The 23,563-nt window shown below is 44.1% G+C and overlaps 1 protein-coding gene across 14 annotated transcripts in view; it reads right to left on the bottom strand.

Moving 5' to 3' along the window:
- Window positions 1-23,563, bottom strand: part of MARCHF10 (membrane associated ring-CH-type finger 10) — an 83,282-nt gene that overhangs the window by 45,204 nt on the left and 14,515 nt on the right. For 13 of the 14 annotated variants that reach the window (XR_002085010.2, XR_002085009.2, XR_002085007.2 and 10 more), the window contains one exon: window positions 20,279-20,398. The exons of the other annotated variant lie outside the window; for it this stretch is intronic. Coding sequence is in view for 10 of the 13 variants with exons in the window: in XM_019466620.2 (XP_019322165.2) it covers window positions 20,279-20,398 (120 nt within the window). In the remaining 3 variants the exon portion in view is untranslated. The remainder of the gene's footprint in view (window positions 1-20,278; window positions 20,399-23,563) is intronic. 14 annotated transcript variants of the gene reach the window in all.

Here is a 23,563-nt window from a genome sequence, read left to right as displayed (position 1 = left end):
AGAAGACAAACTAAATTCTAAAAAAAATTCCCCTGCTTGTCAGTCTTCTTCAAAGATGTCTGTATAAATCTACAGGTGGACAGATCATTATCCTCTAAGATTATAAATTGTTGTTTTGTAATTTAGAGTCTGGAGACAGCCTTCAAACAAATCATTATTGTTTCTCCCTGTGTTTTCAGAAAACAAATCAGATCAAGAGACAGGAAAAAGAAAGGACTTAATGAACTGGTTGTTCTCCATTTTCCTTTTCGATTCTGGAATTTAATAGAAATCCTTGAAAATGATCCTGAAATGTCAAAGGTGAAGCATTAGGTCATTTTTTAAAAAGTTTATTTATTTATTTTTGAAAGGAAGAGTGTGAGCAGGGAGGTGGCAGGGAGAGAGGGAAGAGAAAATCCCAGGCAGGCTCTGCACTGTCAATGCAGAGCTCAACATGGAGCTTGAACTCATGAACCGTGAGATCATGACGTGAGCCAAAATCAAGAGTCAGACACTTAACTGACTGAGCTACCCAGGCACCCTATGAAGCATTACGTCCTTTCTGAACATGAGACAGGTTCTCTGTTTTCAGAGTAGGAAATGTGGGCAAATTTTAATTATGATGCCCAAGACTGTCCTAGGCAAGGAGAACGTCAGTGAACATGGGATGGAATTTTTTCCACAAACTGCCCAACAAATACCTCATGTGAGTGGGTGGACAATAGAAAGGGTCTATTCTTCAGCCCTTTATTTCTAGCCAATGCAAAGGCAGGAAAGATGCTCTGGGCTACGACTACCAATATCCATGGTTACAGTATCAGGAGCAGTAAGAGCGTCCACCGTTACTGGTGGGTCTGTCACCCTCAGCCGGGGCTGGATTCTTTGCTTGTCCCGGGCAGTGGTGAATTGGGAGGAGTTGGTTACAAGACTTTTGATTGGGTGGGTGTTAAGCCATATTTTATCCTTCCTTCACCCACTCATTATACTTCAAGCCTTTAATAGCACCAAAGGTGAACGAAAGTTTGGTCCACGAGACAGTGCCTATTACATAGGGAATAGTGTTCCTGTGCTCTGAATACATCCTTTTCCGGTTCCTAGTTCCATCAGCCTTACTTACTTCCAGTTGCTAATCATTCTTAAGAGTCTAGAAATTGACGCTGGAAGGGGGTGTTTTGTCAGTGGGAAACTCAAGTCGCAATGGCAGAAATAATAATACTTATGATGAATGTGCTTGCTTCACTAATCGTAAGCAAATCATTTCAACTTTTTTTGTGCCTTTATTCACGTCTTCTTGTGTTCTCTGCCATTCTCTCTCCTCTCTTATGAAAACACATAATATTAATCAGGGAGGATGATCCTTGGTGTGACAAGTGTAGTAACTCATTCTGGCACCAAAGTGTAGTATTTAAGACTTCCTGGGAGGGGATTCTGGGTTTCACAGGGTTATTGTGTGACATAGTGTTAATTTTGGTTCATCTCTCTGCATCTCAGAGTTTTCCATCCATGAACCATAGTGTCTACCTTGTGGTGGTTCTGCGAGGATTAAATGAGTTAGGACGTGCTCGTAGCACTTAGAACAATACCAGGCATGCAGTAAATGCCATGTGAGTGTTGGCTTTTGTAATTATCCATTTAAAAAATTAACTCGTTAACAACCGAATATTAACTACCTGTGGTTGAAAGCAAAACCCAAATCCCCAGTGAGAAATACTATTGAATTTTCACTTCATCTGAAGAAATGTGAGCAGAGAGGTAGATCAGATCTTACATCAGACTCTTGATTTATTTATTGATTGATTTATTATTTTTGAGAGAGAGAGAGAGACAGACAGAGACAGAGCACAAGTTGGGGAGGGGCAGAGAGATAGGGAGACAGAATCTGAAGCTGGCTCCAGGCTCTGAGCTGTCAGCACAGAGCCCAACTCAGATCCCAAACCCACGAGCTGTGATATCATGACCTGAACTGAAGTCGGACACCTAACCGACTGAGCCACCCAGGTGTACCTGGACCCTTGGTTTCTTTCACAAGCTATTGAATTTATGATTGTCTTCTAAGTATCCAGCTGAAATTCGTCTGGTCTTAAGAAAATATGGCACGATTTCTTTTTCAGACAGTAAAGCTCTAATGGAAAATATTTAACAACAGTCAGAGATTATCAAACAATAATCATTAAGTTATGTTGATTTAAAGTTGATTTTAAAACTGTCTTTTCCCCCTCGTAATTTTGAACAGTAATTACAATGTTCATTTCTTCCCCCATATGTTCCTAAGTTGAAATGTCACATGGAGGTGGAGGCAACAGCACATTTTGCTATTCCTTTGGGGGAAGAAAACCAGCTTTGTCTTTCAAAATCAAAGTCTAAAGCATTAAAAAAAAAAAAAAAACCGAACTAGAAAGAAACTTTTAAAAATCAAGCTACAGGATACATGTGAGGATTCTCAGTTCCCTATTCATAATTTGGTAAGAAAGTCCTAATAAATTCATGTGAATAGAAATAAGCTATTGTCAAAATGAACATTTTTCTAGAGTGTTATTACTTTTGTATTAATCATTCTCCCCCGGCCCCCCACTTGCTCTTCTGGCAGAATAGAGAGACCACCTTGCCCAGGGCAAGGCTCTCTCCAAAGTTCAGAGAAAGACTCCTGTCTGGGAGTCCCATTAGGGACTTCCATAGGGAACAACTTATTGATGCTATAATGGTTCTAGTTAGGCCTCCTGGAAGACGGAGACCCAGGGGTTGGGAAGTGGAACACATTGCCTCAGGGACGTGAGAATGATGAGATTATCTCACCTGGGACCTCACAATGTGGGATCTGGAATGGCAAGGTGACAGTGAACAGAGACAATTAGAGGAGAAGGAGACCTAAGTAGTCAGGGATGGACGAGACCAGGTTATTTTCCAGCTCTTGCCTGATGGCTCATTTCCAAGACCCAGGAAGCTGGTCCTCAAATGGGATGGCCCCTCTCTCCCGCCCTCCCTCCTTCAGGGTGTGCTACTGCATTCTGATTGACGTAGACTAGCCCCATTTTTGCCACATGTCATGTGATGGAAAGCTGGGCTGAGCAGATCTCCCGATATGGTGTGGATCAGGGTACAACCTGCTGCGAACAAGAGGAAAAGAGTAGTGTCGGGCTATTGTCAGAGAAGGACCGTGTGTTTATGACACTTGAAATAAGTATGTTTTCATGAGAACATGAAAGACAGTGACCAACGCGGTGACACTTGACGTCCAAACAGTAACAACATGGGAAGGGTGACTGAAGGACTGTGGGTGCGAACGCGTACCTTCAAGTGTCCAAAGTCTGCGTTCAAGTTGTGCCTCAGACACAGAAACAGCCTTAGAGAATCGAAGGTAGCTTGTATACGTAGCATTCTGGACAGGGTGGACTCCTTTGTGCATTCAAGAAGCATGAAAGCATGTTCTACACAGAGGGCTGGCTTGTCACAAAGCAGGCTAACCTGTCTCTAATCTAGAACAAACTCTAAAAGCAGCAAAGTCCTTCGCATGTTCAGGACAGTGTTGAGCTCCATTTCACCGCAAGATGCTTTTTGGAGTCAGGTGGGCTGCCACGTGTGTAAATATCACGTGCACCTGTGTCTACCATGGACTTCGGTAAAGACCGCCCCGCCCCCCACCTGCCGCGGTCTCTGTGATTTTCATGCTAGCAAGTTGGAATGACTCAGCCTGAGACACTGATCTGTCACTAGTGGCCTTGGTCAAAGTCTTCCCAACATCTGATGACCACGGCGTCGGCTCCCTGAAGGAGGGGCACGTGAGACCATAGGATTTGCTTCGTGATGACTCTCCGTCTGACTGTGGAATGGCTTCTGGGTGAAGCTCAGAGCTGCAAGCTACTCAAATGGCAGACATGACAGGTTTTCTGACACTTGCTAGCTATTTCTTGTAATGCAAATTAATCCCTTGTGAGTTGTAGAAATCACTCTTGTGGGTGGTGACACATTTTCATGCTTTTGGGGACCTGTGCGAGTGAGTGAGTGCGTATGATGTGCTCTGGGATGGAGTTCTGTGTGGTGGGCAGCAGGTGAGGAAGTGGTGTGTGGCCAGAAAATGCTGGATTTTTAAAATTTGGACACTAAAGCGTAGTGGTTAGTAGCACATCGAGACTGCCCTCCGTTGGATATTTCTCAAGTAGAGTTTGGCTACAATAAATTTCTCCTCCATTCTTTATTTGAATTCCTGTGCCCCTTTTAGCTGAGAGGAGCCTCTGAGGAACATGAAAGATTTGGCCATCAAATGGAGATCATCTACAAAAGTACCTCCTACTCGAAATAATATGTCATACAACGTGGGAATTAATTGAGAAGCATCATTTGCAACGACTATGCCTTCAACCCTACTCAAAGCACCAGGAAGGCATTTAAAGACAAGAAGCTTGCGGTGGGAGAGATGAGATTATAATCTCATGAAATGCAAAACAACATTTAATTAAGCGATAAATCGGGTGGCACCAATTCTGAATTCCAAAGGAACGCACAGAAAAAGATGCGAAGTCAAGGCAGGGTTCCTGAGGTTTCTGGAACCTGAAGTATGAGTGGCGACTGCCTTAGGCTGGAGGCAGCACAGGAGCCAAGGTATGGATGGAGTAATGAGTAGGGCATGATTCTCAGACGACAGGGCAAGGGGCCAGAGAGAGTGGGGGAGGAGGGGGAGAGAGAAAGCTGGATGGCAGGGTGGTGTCAGATTGGGGGTGGGGGCCCTGAGATGCAAGCAAAGAACTGAGAGTCAATGTGATAGAAAATGGGGTCCAACTGAAGTTTTCTGAGTAGAAAAATGCTTAACATGGTTCCTAAGATGAGCATGTATGTTTCTCTCAGAGCGGGAAAAGAAAGCATCCTGAAAATTTGCCAGTGAAATGATCTTTTCATAGTTTCAATGGCTTTTTTTGGTGAAGTGTAACTCTTCATTACAAAAGGAATGCATGCTCATAATGGACATATAAAGAGAAGCCTAAGAAAGAAAATTTAAAACATTCAAAGCCCCATTAACCTAGAACTAAAAACTGCAAGCAGCTTGGTCTATATTCTTTAAGACTCCCTTTTAATGACTGCGATGGATTTCCACTGAAATCCCTTCTCAAGCAATAGGGTGAAGCTGGGATATGGCCACCCTCCTTGAACAGAACGTTTCCATCTCCCCTGCCACGTGGTGTGGCCTCGGAGGAAAGTCTCACCCACCGACTGGGAGTGAAAGTGTCTGCCCTCACTTCTGCCTCAGTGTCTGGCCCGGCACTTCAGCTAGAAAGGCAACAACTTTGAAAGTCATGCATTGAAGACAACCGAACTGTTATCAGCCCGAGTCTCTGAAAGTCTTGGTGGAGGAGAGCTGTCTGCCCATCTGGTTCGTCCAGCCTGAACTGTCACAGGTGCAAGAACTAAACTGCCTTGATTCACTCATCATATTTTTGGTCCCTTTGTTACAGCAGCTGACGTTACGCTAACACACGTTTATGCCTATACAAGTGTGATTAAAAAAATAGAATTGTGCCATACATACTGTTTCACTTAACAATACGTTGCATCAACAGATACCTTTTAATAATGTTTCAATCTTATTCTGAAAATGTCAAATCTATAGAGCAGTTGAAAGAACGGTACAAAAAACAGCCATTACTCTATTTGCACGCTACGCTGTTTTGTGCCCGCTCTCACACAAGTATGCGCACACTCTCTCTCTATATATATTCTTTTTCTAAAGAATTTCAAAGTCACTAGACTTCATGATAGTTCACCCCTAAATACTTAAACATCCATCTCTTACCAAAATATACATTCTCCTGCAAAGCCACAGTACCAGCCATCTTACCTAAAAAAATGTAATAGTTCCATGACATTGTCTAATACATACAGCATATTCAAATTGTCCCCAAAATGTCTCTCTAGCTGTTTGTTTTGATCTATGATCCAGTCAAAGTACTTAGATTGCATGCAGTTTTTATGTCCCTTTACTCTTTGGTTTTCTGCCTTTTTGGCTTCTTCATGTTTTTTACTGTTTTGGAGAGTCCCAGCCCCATAGAAGGTCTTACGTTCTGAATTTGATTGTTTTCTCATGATAAAATTCAGGTTAACCATTTTGGGTATGCATATTCTATAGGTGGTGTGGTGTCCTTCTGTATAACATCACACATCAGCACCTAACAATGCTATTGATAATGCTGTTTGATCTCTAGCTAAGGTGGTGACTGCCAGATATCTTCAATGTAAACTACATTTCCCCCCATTGTAATTAGTAGGTAATCTACGAATGATTCTTTGACACTGAATAGCCTATTCATAAACAACACGTTACCCAATGATTTTAGTATCTCTTGATGTACTTTTCCTGAATTGATAATCATTTTGGGGTAGTAGCAAAACAATTGTCTTTTCAAATTCTGTCATTTCTTCTACAATTAATAACTGGCATTCTTCCCTAGAGAAGAACATTCCCCCCACCTTCTCTTTTATTTATGTACATATTTAATTTATTTATTATCACTGCAGTCTCAAGGATATATTTTCTTCAATTATCTCATCACATTCTTTCATGCTCAAATTGTACCAAAATTGGTGAGTGGGAGTCCACTGAAGTTGACTTTTGACATGAGTTTTTGAGCACTTCTTTACTTTCTGGTACAATAAAAATATCATAGTTTCCCCCTTGTATTTTACCTGCCTCAGACCTGGAATCCAAGTAGCTCTGGTTCCTTTTAGTTAAAATGGTAGTTAGGACTTAATATATCCATGCTGGGTGTGTTCATTGCTACTGGAATGACACTGTTTCTAAGTCCTTTCAATAGAATTCATTAGAAATATGTATTTAGGGGCACCTGGGTGGTTCAGTCGGTTGAGTGTCTGACTTCGGCTCAGGTGATGATCTCATGGTTCGTGGGTTTGAGCCCCGCATTGGGCTCTGTGCTGACAGCTCAGAGCTTGGAGCCTGCTTCAGATTCTGTGTCTCCCTCCCTCTCTGCCCCTCTTCTGCTCATGCTCTGTCTCTGTCTCTCTCAAAAATAAATACACTTAAAAAAATATGTATTTAAAAAAATCATGAGTTCACAGCAATCTTTCTAATTAAAATTTAACACTATATGGAGCTTTCCATTCCTTTGAAAAGTTTTATATTCATATTTTACATTTAGCATCTTTATTCCTTAATTATATTAATATTTTTATTCATGTTTTGCTCTGTAATAAATGTGAAATAATGTCAGAATTACAATACAAATATTACTGTAAGAATAAACCCACTAAGTAAAGTTCATTCTTTCTTGGTAGTTCTCTTTGTTTGTTTTTTTAATCTTTGTTTACAATTTCTTTTTTTAAGTTTTTATTTATTTAAGTAATCTCTATACCCAATGTGGGGCTCAAACTCACAACCTCGAGATCAAGAGTCACATGCTCTGCTGGCTGAGCCAGCCAGATGCCCCAGTTCTCTTTGTCTTCAGAATACACTCCTCACTGAATGGATCGATCATAATTCTTTTTGTTGATCATGTACTTTGCTTCCAGCTTTTTGCTATAATAAATAGTGCTATGATGAATATTCTTCTAGATTTATGCACATCTTTAATTATCTCAAGTTTCCCAAAGTGGGAATTTATATTAGTAGATTAAAAGCATCACAAAGATTTAAAATTTTTTGTTCCCAAATTGTCCTCCAGAAATATTGGTATCAACTTACATTTGTAGATGTATGTGAGAATGCCAACTTCCACATAACTTTTCCAACTATTATCTTTTTTTGAAAAGTCATTTTGGGAGATTATAATTTTGAATTGTAACTCATATGTAATTTTAATTATTACACAGGCTCATTTATCTCAGCTATTTAGAATGTATATTCCACCTATTTCTAAAAAGGTTCTGAGATTACTTAAAAGAACTCAAAACCGTTTTTAAGAAATGGAACAAGAAAAGGCAGAAACTAATTTATGGAGAAAATACTTAGAATAGCAGCCGTCTCTGAGAGGGACAGGGACGGGAACTGGCTAGAAACGGGCATAAAGAATCTTCATGGGGTGATGAAAACTTGATGGGGGTGTGGGTTACAGGGCACATGCATTTGTCAAAACTCATTAAATATTACTCTTAAAATCTATTCTATACAATTTACTTCAGGTAATTTCTACCGCCTAAGCAAAAACTGGAAAAAAAAAATGAACCATCAAAACCACAAAAGCCATAAACAGGTATTCAATGCTAGTTAATGACGTACATGCTGAAGTATTTTGGGGGGCAGAGTACTGATCAGGTTGCAAGTCTGCAACTTGCTTTGAAATGCCTCAAAACATGGGCGCCTGGGTGGCTCAGTCGATTAAGCATCCGACTTTGGCTCAGGTCATGATCTCACGGTTTGAGTTCCAGCCCCATGTTGGGCTCTGTGCTGACAGCTTGGAGCCTGGAGCCTGCTTCAGATTCTGTGTCTCCCTCTCTCTCTGCCTCTCCCCTGCTCGTGCTCTCTCTCCGTCTCTCAAAAATAAACGTTATTAAAAAGAATTAAAATGAAATGCGCCAAAACCCAAGGTGGATCTGTGGATGGATAGATGGACAGATAGATAGGTGATAAAGTAAATATAGCAAAATGTCAACAATTGTAGAATCTAGGTGGTAGGTATATGGATATTCACTATACAATTCTGTCAAGTTTTCTCTATGTTTTGAAGTCCTCAGAGTAAAATATTGGGGGGAAAGTGGAGCAGAAATATAGATAGATATTGCCGGGCTGCCAGGATAAAGTAGGTACTTTGTGGGAACACTGCCAGTTTCTTTTTATACCTCATAATAAACGTTTCATTAGATTTAAAATGTTTCCTTCATGATACCATCTGGTAACAATGAGAGATCAATGATCAATACAGAGAAGTCAATGCAGGATAAATTTTAAAAGATATGCCTCATCTTATACTTGGTGATTTAGGATGAACATAAATTTATACTAACAGAGACCCTCCACGGAAGAGACAATACAGCCACATATGTTGGGATATGCGAATGACGAGTAAAACAAAGATTTGGTTCTTACAGAGCTTACAGTCTAGGTAGGAAGGTAGATCATTTAATCAAATAATTATTAATGTAAAATTACAAGTCCTAAATTAAAAAAAAAAAAGGAAGCATATGGAAAACCATAGAAGATAGGGCAGAAGGGTCCGAATCTAGTTGCGGGAGGGGACAGTTGGGAAAAAGCTCCCTGAGGAAGTGACCTGGGCTGACATCTGAGGCATGGTGGGAAGGCAGGGTGCGTGTTGTAAGAGAGGTGTCCTGGCAGGTAGGAAGACCCGAAGCCAGGGTGGACGGACTTGGGGCAGTACGGAGGACCAGATCCTTCAGGCCCTTGTTGGCTCCATGACGAATTCTGGTTCCCATTCTGAAAGTCACAGAAGGCCACGGAAGGGGTTTCAGCGGGCCAGGGACATGATCTGAGTTCCACTCGTCACTGTCACTCCATGTGGTACAGAAAGTGGAATTTAGGGGGAGGAGAAGTGTGAAGACTGGCCAGGAGGTGTCGGCAGTAACCCACGTAGGCAATGGAAGAAAAGTACACACAGACCGATTAAAAAGCTCTTGGGGAAGGGGTGCCTGGGTGGCTCAGTCGGTTGAGTGTCCAACTCTCCATTTCGGCTCAGGTCATGATCTCACAGTTGGTGAGATCAAGCCCTACATTGGGCTCTGTGACAACAGCGTGGAGCCTGCTTGCGATCCTCTCCCTCTCTGCCCCTCCCCTGCTCATGCTCATTCTCTCTCAAAAGAAAATAAACATTAAAGAAAAAAAGCAATTGGGGAAGTAAACGGCATAGACTTGGTGATTGAATTGAATATGAGGGTCAGGAGGAGAGAAAGTGCCAGATTTGGATGATGCCACACAAAAGGAATCGTGAAGGACCAGGCTGGGGACTATGGTGTTGGGTCTGTTGAGACTTCCAAGTAGACGTATTGAGTAAACAGTTGAATATTCAGACCTGGAGATTACAAGTGAGTTTTGGGTTGGATATGCAGATCTGGAGGTCTTTGGCAGTTAACATCTTGATGAGGTGACCTAAGGAAAATTTATAGAGCAGGGCTTCTTGGGGGGCGGGTCGTGAACTTGGATGGGGAAAAAACTATATCTTTATTTCCACTAACCCCCAGCTGAAAGCTAAGCGTAGCTTTCATTTCTGAACGCAGGCAACGAACCACGGTGGTATTGGCAGTTCCTGTGACTTTGTCGCCAATAGAAATCACAGATATTTTCACATTTCATTAAATTTGTTGCAGATGTCTCAAAATACCCTTTACGCCCATCACTTGTTATTTAATGTGTTAATAAAGAAGCACATACATTACTGAATCACAGATTTCTAAAAATATTTTGATGACTATTTCGATAAAAGTGGCTTCCTTTGAAATCCTTTGTATTATTATTTTATGTGTTTGAAATATTCTGAGAAGAGGATCTAAGAGAGTTCACCATAGTGCCCATGAGGTCTGTGATACAAAATTAAGATAAACCCCTTGGTATGGAGTGGGAAGAGAGCTCGAGCCTCGAGGAATCCCGGGACTCAGGGCCTGGGCAGCAGTGGAGGAACAGGAGGAGAAATCACCTCCAGAGATACGGGAGGAAACCTGGAGGAGAAGATGGCTTTGCAGGAGCTCAGGGGCACATGCTTGGGGGGGACTGAGTGAAGGGGCCAGTGGAAGCCACCGGGAGGGCAAATGTGGAGAGGACCCAAAGACCTGCCCCATTCATAGATGTGGAAGTCGTTTGACAAAGTGCCATTTCAGTGGAACGAGGGAGCATGAGAGCCAGATTGGAGTGGGTTGAGGAGTGAGTGGGAGGTGGGGAAATGGAGTCAGTCAGTGTAAATAATTCTTTTGAGAATTCTGACTGTGAAGGAGAAGAAATAAATGGAGGGACAGGATCAAGGGAGAACTTTTTTTTTTTTTTTTTGGTGGGAGACTGTGGATCACGATTAGATGCTGATAGAAGGTTCTGGGTCAGCTGGGGGTGCAGGCAGGGTGAGGGAACTGGATGGAAAAGGGTCTGTGGGCAGCAAGGAGGTGGGATCTTGAGGAGAGGGTAGTGCACAAGAGAGGGGATGGGTGGGCAGGGCAGCAACGAGCTGGGGAAAACTCTGAGGACCACTAAGGTGTGGAATGGAAGAGAGGAGGGATTGAAGACTGGGCAAAGGGAAAGAGGATCCAAGTGAGAGAGCTGAGCAGGGCAACCGGGCAGCACTGAGGGGTTCCAGGAGATTGGTGGCTGTGACCTTTCAGTAAGACCATTTCTCAAATCTGAGTGACTTTTCTGCAGCAGTCACCAGGGGCCTGGATATGGACCCAGAGACCACGGAAGGCTGAGACTGCCAGAGAGGCGAGAAAAAAAGACAAAGGGCAGGGGAATTATTAAGAGGATTAAGCACAGAATCTAGGCTGCTTAGGAAGGGAAAGTCAATAAGGGGGTGGGGGGCAGTGGGCACAAGAGGAGAAAGGGCCAATGGACCAAAGGTTCCCAAGAGGTGGGAGAGACGTCAGAGTAAAAGTGGATGAGCAGGAGAGCTGGAAGACTGTTGTCATCAATGGATTTTGGACATGGAGACCTTTTGGTTGATGGCGCAGTCTGGGATGTGCCGTGGGCTGGGGGAGGCGGCAGCTGAGGGGAGTGGAGGGGGGCACTTAAGACGCATCAGGAACTGAGAAGCCAGGGTGTGGCCTGGTGGGTGCCAAAGTCATCCAGGATTGTGGCAGGAGATCAGGGGATGGGTGAACAGAGACCAAGCCACTGCCAGCGTCTTCACTGAGTAAGAGAGTGGCCAGGAGACAAGAGGGATGGTGTGCCGGGGGCGGGGGGGGGGGGGGGGGGTGGTGGGGGGGCGGAGAATGGTGGAGCGAAACAGCACAAGCCTTAGGGCACCCGTGTTTCCATCAAAGCCTGGGGAGCAGTGGTCTGGGAGCAGAATTTGGAGTGAGAAGGGCACCCTCCTGTGTCCTGATCCTAAGGAAAGGGTGCAGGGGGGTATGACGGGTGTCCTCCAGGGAGGGGAGCTCTGAAGAGAGGTCTGATGTACATTTCCTGTGCTGCAGGAAGACTGGGCGGCTCACCCTTTCCCAAACATGCCCATCTCTCTTTGATTTCGGCTCTTCCTTCCACCTGTGATGGGAGCCCTGCCTCAGCTCCCCACCCCCCACTCCCAGCTCCCCAAATCCTGTTGTGCCTTAAGATCCAGATGAAAATCTGCATTCCTCTAGGAAGCTTTTCCAGGTTTCCTTTTGCCTTTTTATTACCCTCATCAGATACCGTCTTGAACTGTAGGCATTAGTGTAACGTCTTATTTCGCCCACACTGTGAACGGGCGGGGGCACGGCTTTGTTATTACCGTGTGCCCACAGCATCTAACACCGCGTCTTGGACACAAAGTGGTTTGTAATTCCTTAATGAGTAAAGTGGTATAAAAGCAAAAACAAAAGAAGGCTTCAGGATGAGATGTTGTATGTTCTAACTCATGTTTCACACAGGTATGCACCTGAATAATATCTTGCAAGTGAAAACATTTTTAAGTTTGATAGCTGAGTTTTAATTGGTTTTTAACAAGGTTTGGGTTTGTTTTTTTTTTTTTTTTTTGGTTTTAAAAATTAATTAGGGCCATTTTTTTTAAGTAAGGAATTTTAATAAAAGGTAGTAAACCAAAATACATAGCACTGCATAAAATGGGCAAAAATCTACTTCGTTATAATCTTCTCTCATGCAATTTCGGAGCTGCTGAGTCCAATTAACACCAGGAGCCCTCTGGATCAGAGGCCACCAACTCTTGGCATCCCCAATTTCACTGAACTGGGATAACAATTGGTGTTTGTATCACCCGGCCACGTGGCAGAATCGCCCTAGTGGAAGGATTGACTCTAGGCTTGTCTTGCTTATCTGTTAAAAAAGGCAGGACAACATTCTGGAAGCAGCTGCAATTTGAACTGACAGTTGTCCCATTTTACTGCCATGGCCTATTTTTAAATTACCTAGTGGAACTCAGACAAAGCACAGAAATGAAGGAGAAGGGAAGCATTCCTGGCCTTGGCCACGATACAGTTACTGTTTGCTTGCTCCATTAATGCTGTTGGAGACCTTCAGCACCCTGGTTTGCCCACAGAAGGGCATGCACGCCAGTGTATTCCAATTAATCTATAACCTAATTATAAAAGAAATATCCAATTTAGTCTGGTGACTTATCTGGTGGAACATGAATTCCCATCTTTATAACAACATGACTTCTGTTATAAAGTACGGCAGAGTCCCGGACCAACTTTGGGCTGTTCTGAGTTTCCTCTGTCCACGGAGAGCCTTGAACCCAGCCCTCCTACGTCCTCGTGTTCTTGCCTATCTGTGACAAAAGGAACTTACCCAGAGCTTTGAAGAAGCCATCTGTCCATTCGCGGAAGGGTATGCACGGAAGAGTGCTCTCTTTCATTGGTCACTCTCTGGTGATCACCACTGTGGAGGTTTCCAAGTGGTTGATTGGAATGGATTCCTCTTCAAGCCCAAACTGGCCATTGCACACCGGCAACCTTACTAAACTACTCGCCTCTCAGTAATTGCAAGCAAGGTCAGGGAGCATTCACCACTCCACTCCAAGTAACAACATCTCCTATTTTCTCTCGTGCAGGGTGAGGATTCCTATTTTGGCTGTTTCGGCTATATGCCTATAACACGTGCATGTTCCTAAACCATTCCGGTAACTGTCAGCCGTCAGCCATTCCTTGAGTTCCTGTTACATGGTGGGCATTGGAAATATGACAACAAATGGCACCTGCTCTCGAGTGGCTTCCAGCCTAAGGGAGGAGGGAGATAGGAAGAGGAACCCCAAGGTGGACTTGAGTCCAGAGGGTGTTATGGGAATACAGAGGAAAGACAACAGCAAAGTCACCTGACCCCCAGGAGAAGCTCTAGAAACTTCACAGAAGAGGTGCCCTCAGGGTTGAGAGGCAGGCCGGCCAGGGCCTTGAGAACCTTGCTAATGTGTTTGAACTTGATCTGTGGGGATCCACTACAGAATTTTCAATAGAGGAGTGACACGATCCAGACGGATCACTCTTAGTACCGTCTGGAAGACTGGCTGGAAAGGGTGAGGTGAGGGCAAAATGTCCAAGGAAATGACTCTGACAATTTCCAGGCAAAAACAAGAAAAGAGATGGCCCGGCAGAGGGGAGTGTTGATGGACAGATTCCCGAGAAAGGAGACAAGATGATCTGGCTTTGGTGTGTGATTACTGTGAAGTGTGAGAAATAGCAGCAGAAGGAACCCAAGATAATTTCTGGAATTCTGGCTTGGGCAGAAATTAATTCAGGAAGAGGGACCATTTTGAGGGAACCAGATGACGCAGTCAGCATCTTGAGTCTGAGGTGCTTGTGGGACACGCCATGGGGAAAAGATCAACAGCTAAAATGGAAAACAAACTCAGATGAGAATTCTCACAGATCTGCACTTGTCAAACTGTGAGCTGCACATTCTCTCTCCATGACGTACATTTGGAGCTTGAGATGTCGTGTGCAGAGCCACGTTATTGCTCAGGTGCACCTTGAGGGTGCGGAATCTGAGCTACAGTCGAGAGGGTGGCTAGGAGAAACACCACACCAGGTGCTAACGGTGACTCATAGCCTCCCAGGGTGGGGCCTTCTGGCAGTTAGAACCGGTGTGTGCGTGTGTGACCTGCCTCAGCCGCACACCGGCCTGGAGCCAGAAAGAAGGGAGGCCCGACCCTCAAGGAATCCGACAACGGACAAGCAGAAGTTAGAAAAATGAGAAGGATGAGTCATGGAACGCTTATGCTATGTGCTAAGCCCTGGCTGCTTTCATGACACCGGTAAGGGTGTTGGTGGGTTGACACTGACAGATTAATGGGAGAATAACTTCCCCAAGAGCTGTTTGAAAGAGGAGAAGCTGAAGGTTTCACAGGCAGGGTAGGCTGAATAAGAAGGTAATGAAAGGAGGCATGCAAATATAGCGAGGTCACAGAAAACACAAAATGCAAATTGAGCCAGCCTTCTTGGACAGCTGCACTGTCCTCAGAGAGCTAACATTTGCAAAGAGCCACAGTATGTAAAGCACCGTATTGTGGATTATACTTTCTGGCCCATGGGCTCTTGTCTTGTTTTGTTTTTTTGAACTTGACCACAATCTGGAGCAGCGCTGTCACATAGAACTTTCCGCAATGGTGGAAATGTCCTATGTCTGCGTGGTCCAATACGGCAACCACGGGATACGTGTGGCTACTGAGCATGTGAAATGTTGGCTGGTGCGTCTAAGGAACTGAATATAAAATTTTTCTTTTGATTAATTTAAAGTTAAAGGTAACTAGCCACACATGGCTAGTGGCCACCTTATTGGACGACACATTTCTAGACTTTCGCCGGCCTCACGTATGGATGGACATTCTGACTTTTTAAGCCACTGCAGGTTACTTGAAGAGGCTTTCTTTTTAATTTTAACCTCCAAAGTTTGTGTGGATCATTATGGACAAAACAATTAAGATGTTTATGTTGGGTAGTTGCCTTCACACTTGAGAGTACCGTGCTTTCTGGGAGGTTCAGGTGATCTCACTGGTCAACATCCCACCGAGCCAGGCCTGGGGAAGAGCCAGTTGCTGCTGTTAACAGGTTTACTTACTGCCTCTTTCCAATGTAACGTTGGGTCCTTGTGACCTGGAATCTAAATATTTAGTTGCTGGTTGCTGATGGTAAAGGACAATAATCTTGTTCCTATTAGCAAAGCAAACAGTACTCTTGAAAAACCGAGAGCTGGGTGGTCTCGCCCTTCGTTGCCGGCAAAGTAAATGCAGTGACAATCTGTCCTAAGTCCTTGAGGTTTGTGCATTTGGACCAGCAAGGATAGATGAGAAATGCTCATGATGTCCCTTTTCACAGAAGGTTGCTGCCTGCAAAGTCATGGGCTTATCATTTTCATCATTTTCTTTCTTTGAAAAAAAAAAAGATTTTTTTTTTTAATGTTTATTTTTGAGAGAGACAGAGCATGAGCGGAGGAGGGGCAGAGAGAGAGGGAGACACAGAATCCAAAGCAGGCTCCAGGCTCTGAACTGTCAGCACAGAGCCCGACACGGGGCTCGAACCCAAGAACCGTGAGACCATGGCCTGAGCCGAAGTCACACGCTCAACCAACTGAGCCACCCAGACGCCTCTCATTTTCATCATTTTCTATGGGGAAATCAGGGCTCCTGTTTCTTTTCTGTGAAGGTTTGAGAAGGCAACATATCCTGTCAATCACAGCAGGGAATGATCCAGGCGATGTGTCCTCCTCTAGGCCAGCAGCTCTCCTGGGGACACTGTTTCCTGTTCATATTGAGAGACTGCTTTGTTTTTAGTCTACTGCTCATCCAACTCCTAGTTGATGACTTTGTGGAGCTGTTACGTATTTCCCTATTTATTCTAATCTGATTCGTTAATAAGGTTGCATGTAACTTTGAGAAGGGTCTAAAATTAAGTTGCCACATAAGGTTGGCTTTTAGTAATGTGGCCTGGGATTGGGCTGAGGCAAAAGAAGGTATTCTAGAAGTCTCAGAACCCAATACCTACTGGAGCACCATTTGTAAGAACAGCCGGACACCAAGGCAATTTATAATGTAATCAAATGTTAGTATGAACGCAAGAGTCTCACTTGTTCTTGCATTGATCCCACAAGATAAGCATTAATAATAAGTACCTCCGTGATGGGAAACTGAAGTGCTTACAAGTGCTTTGTCTGAATTCACACTGTAATGAGGGACAGAGATGGCCCTTGATGATAAGTGTTCTTTCTATGCCACACCATTAACTTAAATGTATTTAGGAGGTACCACTTTAAAGAACGTCTCAGCACGAGCTGGGTGGTTATTGCTTTATCTTGGATTTAGATGTAAGACAACCTCTGCCTGAGGCACTGGTCGTGGTGAGGCGCTTGTGCGGAATGGTGGGGCCACCGCGTTGGGAGATCTGCCCCCTGCCAGGCAGGTGTCTGGAAGCGATGGCTTGATACTGGATCTGTTACTTGATGATAAATGTCTCACTTATTCCAGGTTCATCAGAACTGTGACAATCTGAGATTGGGGAAAGGAAGGAACGAGTGACAGAAGTTGCAATACCAGTGTCAAAATACGGGTGGTGGTGCACTTCACCTATTGACCGTGTGGTGGAAAACTTCCCATGGATTAAGCAGTCCACTTCCCTACCACCCGCTCAGTCAGAATGAACTTCCCTTCACAGATCAGAGGCAAAGCGTTCCTTGGAGTTTTCAGCCATGGGAGTCTCTAAAAGGGAATTACTTAGGGGAATGTTTACCTAGGGAGGAGGGCTAGGTTAGGTTTACATCTGCTCATGGACACGTATCTTTCTCCTGGTCTTTTCTCATCGACCAATGATCTTTTGCAACTCTAATTGTCTGATGTGACATTCAATACACTGAGCTCTGGAAACTGGGACTAATCTGGCCTGGGTTCTCCTTTGGGAGGTGCCCATGTTCTTATACCCTCCTCTGGGACCTGAGGATCCCATCCTCAGGGATCCCCTGGGATCCTCATCCTCCCTGGCACTGAGGTTTGATAAAGAGGTTTGATAAGTTCTGTATCCCCTCAGGATTCAAAATATAGCAGGGCAGGCCCAGACTATGAAGGCTTAGGAACAGCCAGATTTTCATAGAAATTTGGGTGGGTGTCCAAACCTGGGAGGAGAGCTCTCCAAACCAACCCATGATCCTGGGGATTGAAGAGTTCTGGATACGGTTTGTCTCATAAGGGATCTCTGGCTTCACTTGTACCAAGCAAAAGTGGAAGGACTGAGCAGGGGGTGGGGTCAACACTAGGAGCACACAAGTCATATGGCTGTTGAGTGATGCTTTCAGTGACATTCTCGCTCCCCCTGCCCTTCCTGTGCTTTTGTATCTGGGGGAAAATTCTCCAGTATCCCCCAAAGAATATCTGTAATACAGAGAGGAAAGCAGAGGTGAATTTCACTGGGGAAAATTCTGATTTTGTCACTCTTCTTGACACAGAAGATGTGACCTTGAAGGCACTTGTACAATCAAGGCCCAAACCCTTGGGATATCATTACCTGGAAAATAAATTTGAGATTACTTAAGTAATGTTGTTTTGGGGTTTCTGGCAGGTTGAGGTACAGTGGCATAGTGCAACATGAAAAATCCTGTTCTTACACTTTAGAAATTGCCAGCTTTATGCATTTTAGCACATATTTTTGTCCTTATTTCATAATTACTTTTATATGTACAACCATATCCTTTTTTAGATGTGGTCTGAGCATTTTGCCATGATGATTTAAAGAATGAATAATTTTTATAGCATAAAGAAGAAAACTACAGAAATCTGTCACCAGCCTGTCCCCTAAACAAAGTTTATGGAGAGGAGCATAAAACTTCTAGTCCTAGAATGTCCCAAATGTGTGAGTATTGCCATACAAAATGGCCACGGCTATGCATGTGAATCTTTGCATGAAAATAGAAGAACCCAGCTGCCCATTTCTTTACCAATCTAGGAAGATTGCTACATGCTACCGTTCGACTTAAATTGCCTTTTTTCTTATCAGTCCTTGAGTTTTGTTTCTAAGTGCAAAAAATGTGAGAATTTATCTTAATGCTAGAAATGTGCTGTTCGAGCCAAACTAGATTTAATTTTTGGATTAATCTCACTCCCTAAGTTCAATCAGCAGCAGGCATTATATTTAGTCTTTGACTAACAGGGAGCGATCCAGGCGATGTGTTCTTCTCGATGCTGCCAATGTTAGAAGATAGTCTCTTTCACCTTTAGACTCTAGGTGGAATATCTGATTGTGTGATTTTACGTTCCTTAATAGGGAGTATAGATCTCACCCAGGGATACATCTACACCCATATACATCAATCGCTGATGTTTCTGAGGGATCCTTTGAACATTAAATAACTGCAGTGTGAACCTCCTAGATTAAAAAGAAATCCCAACAAGAAATCGATTGATATCAGGTGTCCAGGATCTATCTCAGGGATCCACACCGCTGACAGAAAGCGAGAGTCCATCCTCTAGAGTATATTGCAGGCATAAAATATTAAATAAGAATTCATAAAAGGCGTCTGGCTCATCTTAAATCAATTCGCCATGCTAACAAATGGGTGTTGAATGCAGCTTGTGGTGTTTGGTGCTTACATAGGATAAGTAAAATTCTTACTCGGATAAGATCTTAAACATGAAATATGATCGTATCGTTCAGTGGTTCGGAGCACCTTCCCTGGGGTTGGGCTCCCTGGAAAGGAACTCTGACTCTACCACACACTGGCTATGGAGTCTTAGGTCAATTTTCTGGTCTTTTCTGAGGCTCAGTTTCTCATCTGTGAGGGGAGGTAATATATAGAGATTTATGAGAATTAAATAAGCTAATATGTATAAAACATTTGGCACAGTGCTGGAACACTGCCACCACTCAGATGATGGTAATGACGGTGACTAGTATTGTCATTGTCTTATCACTATTATTTGGATCTTATCCTTTTTTATTATCATCCAGACAGAAATATTTGAGCAATTTCTAGTCATTACACGATGCAGTTATTACTACATTTTAACTGTATTTGAAAGACCAGACTAAGCAATGCAATGAGTTAGACTATAAGTCCATACACAAATAAGATATATCTTCGTACCCATATCTATGTATGGCTGTGGTTATATGGACCGATCAGATAGACACAGGTGCAGGCGTAGATAGAGAGATGATGCTGTGCTTTAGAAAGCCCAGTGCCTCAACTCTTGAAGTGGAAGAGTTGTAGCATTTCTGATTTGGATGGTATCTCAGAGACCATCGCCATGGGACCCATCAGGAAAGAAGAGCGAGGCCCAACCTGGGTGAAGGGGGACAGTCACACAGCAGAGGAGTGGCCCAGGCGGCATCCAGGATGGGATCTCCTGCCCCTGTATCTCCCTGCTCTGAACTGTAGGATTTGTTTGTTTCTTTGTTTGCTTGTTTGCTTTATTTATGAGAGAGAGGGTGTGCATGAACATGAGCAGGGGAGGGGCAGAGAGAGAGGGAGACAGAGGATCTAAAGCAGGCTCCGTGCTGACAGCAAAGAGCCCGACGTGGGGCTCAAACTCACGACCCGTGAGATCACGACCTGAGCTGAAGTCAGACGCCCAACTGACTGATCACCCTGACTTTCAGGATTCTCCAGTACCTCCTTTTGGAGTTGGCTTTTTCCTAAGTGACGTATGCATGTGCATGCACGTGTATACACACACACACACACACACACACACACACACACACACGGCAGCAGGAGGGTATCTCCCAGAGTTCTAAGTACCTGTTTGGAAGATGACCCAGTTGAAAACCGGGGTCTCTCCAAATTTGTCTCTTGCCCCCCAAATTGATCTTGTTTCTTCTCATTTGGGTCTCTTCTGTATTCCTGTCGTCTCAGACAAGCCTGCAGAATACAATTTTTTAAAAAAGTATCGTTGGCTTAGGTCTGCGACAAACTTTCATGACTTTTTGCTTAATTCCTATCGTGAGGAACATGAAATACACAATGTCCAGCTTCAAGGGCTCATCGGCACATTTACCAAGTGACAAGACGCTCAGCCAGGCATCACGACTCTCTTCCCTTTGCCCCAAAATGCCAGGTCAAAAATAGTCATCTCTGCTTTAATAAGTTACAATGACAAACACACTAAGAGGCATTTTGACAAGTGTGTCCCCAACAATTGCTTCCTTAAGGCAGGAAGTACCTGAAAGGCAGCATTCACTTCCCCTCTGTCTTCATTCTCTTCAAAGCTCTGCTCATTCCAACGTGGCTCTCTGTCCCCCTGGATCACTCCCAGTTATGGGATCAGACCCTTCCTACCTGAGAGCTTTCGCACCTGCCCTTCCTCCACTTTGAATGCCTTTCACAGGGGTGTTCACAGCACGGCAGGCAAATCTGTGGATCTACTAAGATCCAGCTCAAGAGACATCTCTCACCTTGCCAAGCTCTTCTTCCCCAGGCCGAATTAATTGCTCCTTTATACAAAAGCAGCTGGAATTACACAATTTTCGTTTTTACTGTTGTATTTAGTTGCTTTGTTTTGAGCCCATGTCTCCTGCTGATCAGTGAGGACCCCTCAGGGTAAGGACCACCTCTTACCTTTTGAATCCCCTCAGCGTCTAGCACTGCATGTTAGCTCAATTGCATTATTGTTTCAGGGGGAAATATCAGTCCCTGAATGCAAAATAATAAAAACAAAATAACCAAAAAAAAATTCCATTTTCAAAAAAAAGAATTAAGAGAAAAATCTAGTACCAAAAGATTTCTTCTCCAGTATCAGGACTGAACAAACCCCAAGAAATCATGTGCTATATGGGGGTTTCAAGTGATATTTTAAATAGTTTAAAATAGGAAAACTTCTTGGAGCATTTCTGTAGATCCAGTGCCCAGATTCACCTTTGCTCTGCTAGAGCCAAATTATCCCCTGTCATGGTAAAGAAACGCAACGTAAGGACCCAACAATACTGTTTCTAAACAGGGCCTGACATCTCCCTTTCCTGGCTGGGTTAAGAAAGGAAAGATTCCTTCCGCATTTTCCCCCTTTGTTAGAAAATGCATCTCCTTCTTTGATGTGGAAGGACATGCCAGAATTTCACACCACTGGGAAAGCCTAATATCATGCTACATGGTTAAAAATAGAAATGACCTGATATTAACAAAACATTTACCACTTGGAATTGGGAACAGCAAGTTGGTTTACATTGTGCCTCACAACAATTGCTGGTGAGGCACTGGCCTGGGGGTTGGGGGGTGTGTGGCTCATGCACTGCTGGCCAGGTGATACATGCAGCAAGTGGAATCCTGGATTCCCAGGAGAAGGGTACTGTTCCACCCTGCCTTATTGGGGAAGGGAGAGCACTCCAAAATGGTTGCCGCTTTATTTTCCCCCCTGTCTCACTGTTAACCTTATTTTCAAAACTAGGCTATCTAGATAGCAAGCCGTTTTAATAAATCGTGGGCAGTGTTTGTTTTAATCAATAATTGAAGCAAGAAAACCCCCCAGAATACTGGACAGTAACTATAATAAATAAGTGAAACAAACACCAAGTAATAAAATAAACCAAGGTAAACCTAAAGAGAGTTAGCCAGAGAGTTCAATGACGTTCAAGTAAATATGGGCCTCTTCTTTTCCATTCCTTTTACAATGACTTCAGATTGGAGCTCGTTTGGGAGGAGTCCTGGCTGCCACTGTTGTTTCCTGGAGCGGCAGATGTCTGTGTTATCCTAACCGACTGGGATTAAAGGCGCAAGAGGCAAATGCTGATAGGCTAAAAGTGCAGGACGGTGTTAGCAAATGCACGCAGGACCAAGGCAGATTTTGTGGGATGAACAGAATTCTTGTGGGTTGAGTGTTTTTTGAAAATTCTCTCCAAGAATGCATGCAACTTAAATATTTCTTTACCAAAGGGGGAGGAGGAGTAGAATGGTTTGCAATGTAAAAAAAAATTTTTTTTTTCTCCCTCTGGTTCCTTATGCCTCCTCTCACAGAGGAGCAAGAGAACAAACCAGCATCAGGGTAGGTAGGTCCTTCCTCATTTTTATCTTGATAAAGCCAAGCAGTCTTTCTGTGTAAATCAAGCATTACTCCTCTCGAAGTTACAGCTTTGCAGAGTTGAAGGGACACCAGGACAGAGAGGCAAGTCTAGACTTCCAGTCCTAGAAATAGCAAGAACCTAGCCATAACTGCCACCTCGTCCTCCAGGGGCTGGTTTTCTTGTTACTTGCTTTTTTTTTCATCATTTTAAAATGTTTATTTATTTTTGAGGGAGAGAGAGTGTGTGAACAGGGGAGGGGCAGACAGAGAGTGAGACACAGACTCCGAAGCAGGCTCCAGGCTCTGCGCTGACAGCAGAAAGCCCGATGCGGGGCTTGAACTCATAAACTGTGAGATCATGACCTGAGCTGAAGTTGGATGCTTAACCAATGAACCCCCAGGCGCCCCTGGTTTTCTCGTTATTTGTAATGTGAATGATTTTTGTTGTTGATGCTGGTGTTGCTTCCTCTTTGGGGGTCCTGGAGTGACAAGGGCAGAGTGTGAAACCCTAGGATGCAGGATGCAGACGTTGAATTGATTTGTAATGATCACCAGGGGCTCCCCTTCCTCTGGAACTTTAAAAATATTCCCCTTTCAGAGTTCCACATGTCTGGAGCTAGATTGCTATAAATAAGTTTCTGTTCATGTGACAGAACTGGCTGAGGGCAGTCTTAAAATGGAAGGCTTCAGGTAACTCCTCATTTCCTCCTTGGGATGGGCAGCTTCCTCCTCCCCTCCTCCTCTGGTGTAGCAGCCCCCCACCCCCCAGCCCATCCCTGTGACTGCAGGCGCCCAGCAGCCCCCCAGCCCCCAGCCCATCCCTTTGACTGCAGGCACCCGCTAGTCCCCCACCCCCCACGCATCGCTGTGACTGCAGGCGCCCAGCAGCCCCCCACCCCCACCATCCCTGTGACTGCAGGCACGCACAGAGCACAAGCTACCACTGTGGGGGCAGAACACAGAATGTGCACATGTGCCTGTGGGGCATGACGTGGTTTCTGTGACTCACGGTAACTCAATACGTGTAAACACGA

The sequence above is a fragment of the Panthera pardus genome, unplaced genomic scaffold (genome assembly GCF_024362965.1).
Source record: "Panthera pardus isolate Hobbes unplaced genomic scaffold, ASM2436296v1 HiC_scaffold_3, whole genome shotgun sequence".
In the NCBI taxonomy this organism is placed as follows: Eukaryota; Metazoa; Chordata; class Mammalia; order Carnivora; family Felidae; genus Panthera; species Panthera pardus.
Note: the sequence above shows the minus strand (reverse complement) of the source record. Positions and strands in the feature narration are given on the sequence as shown.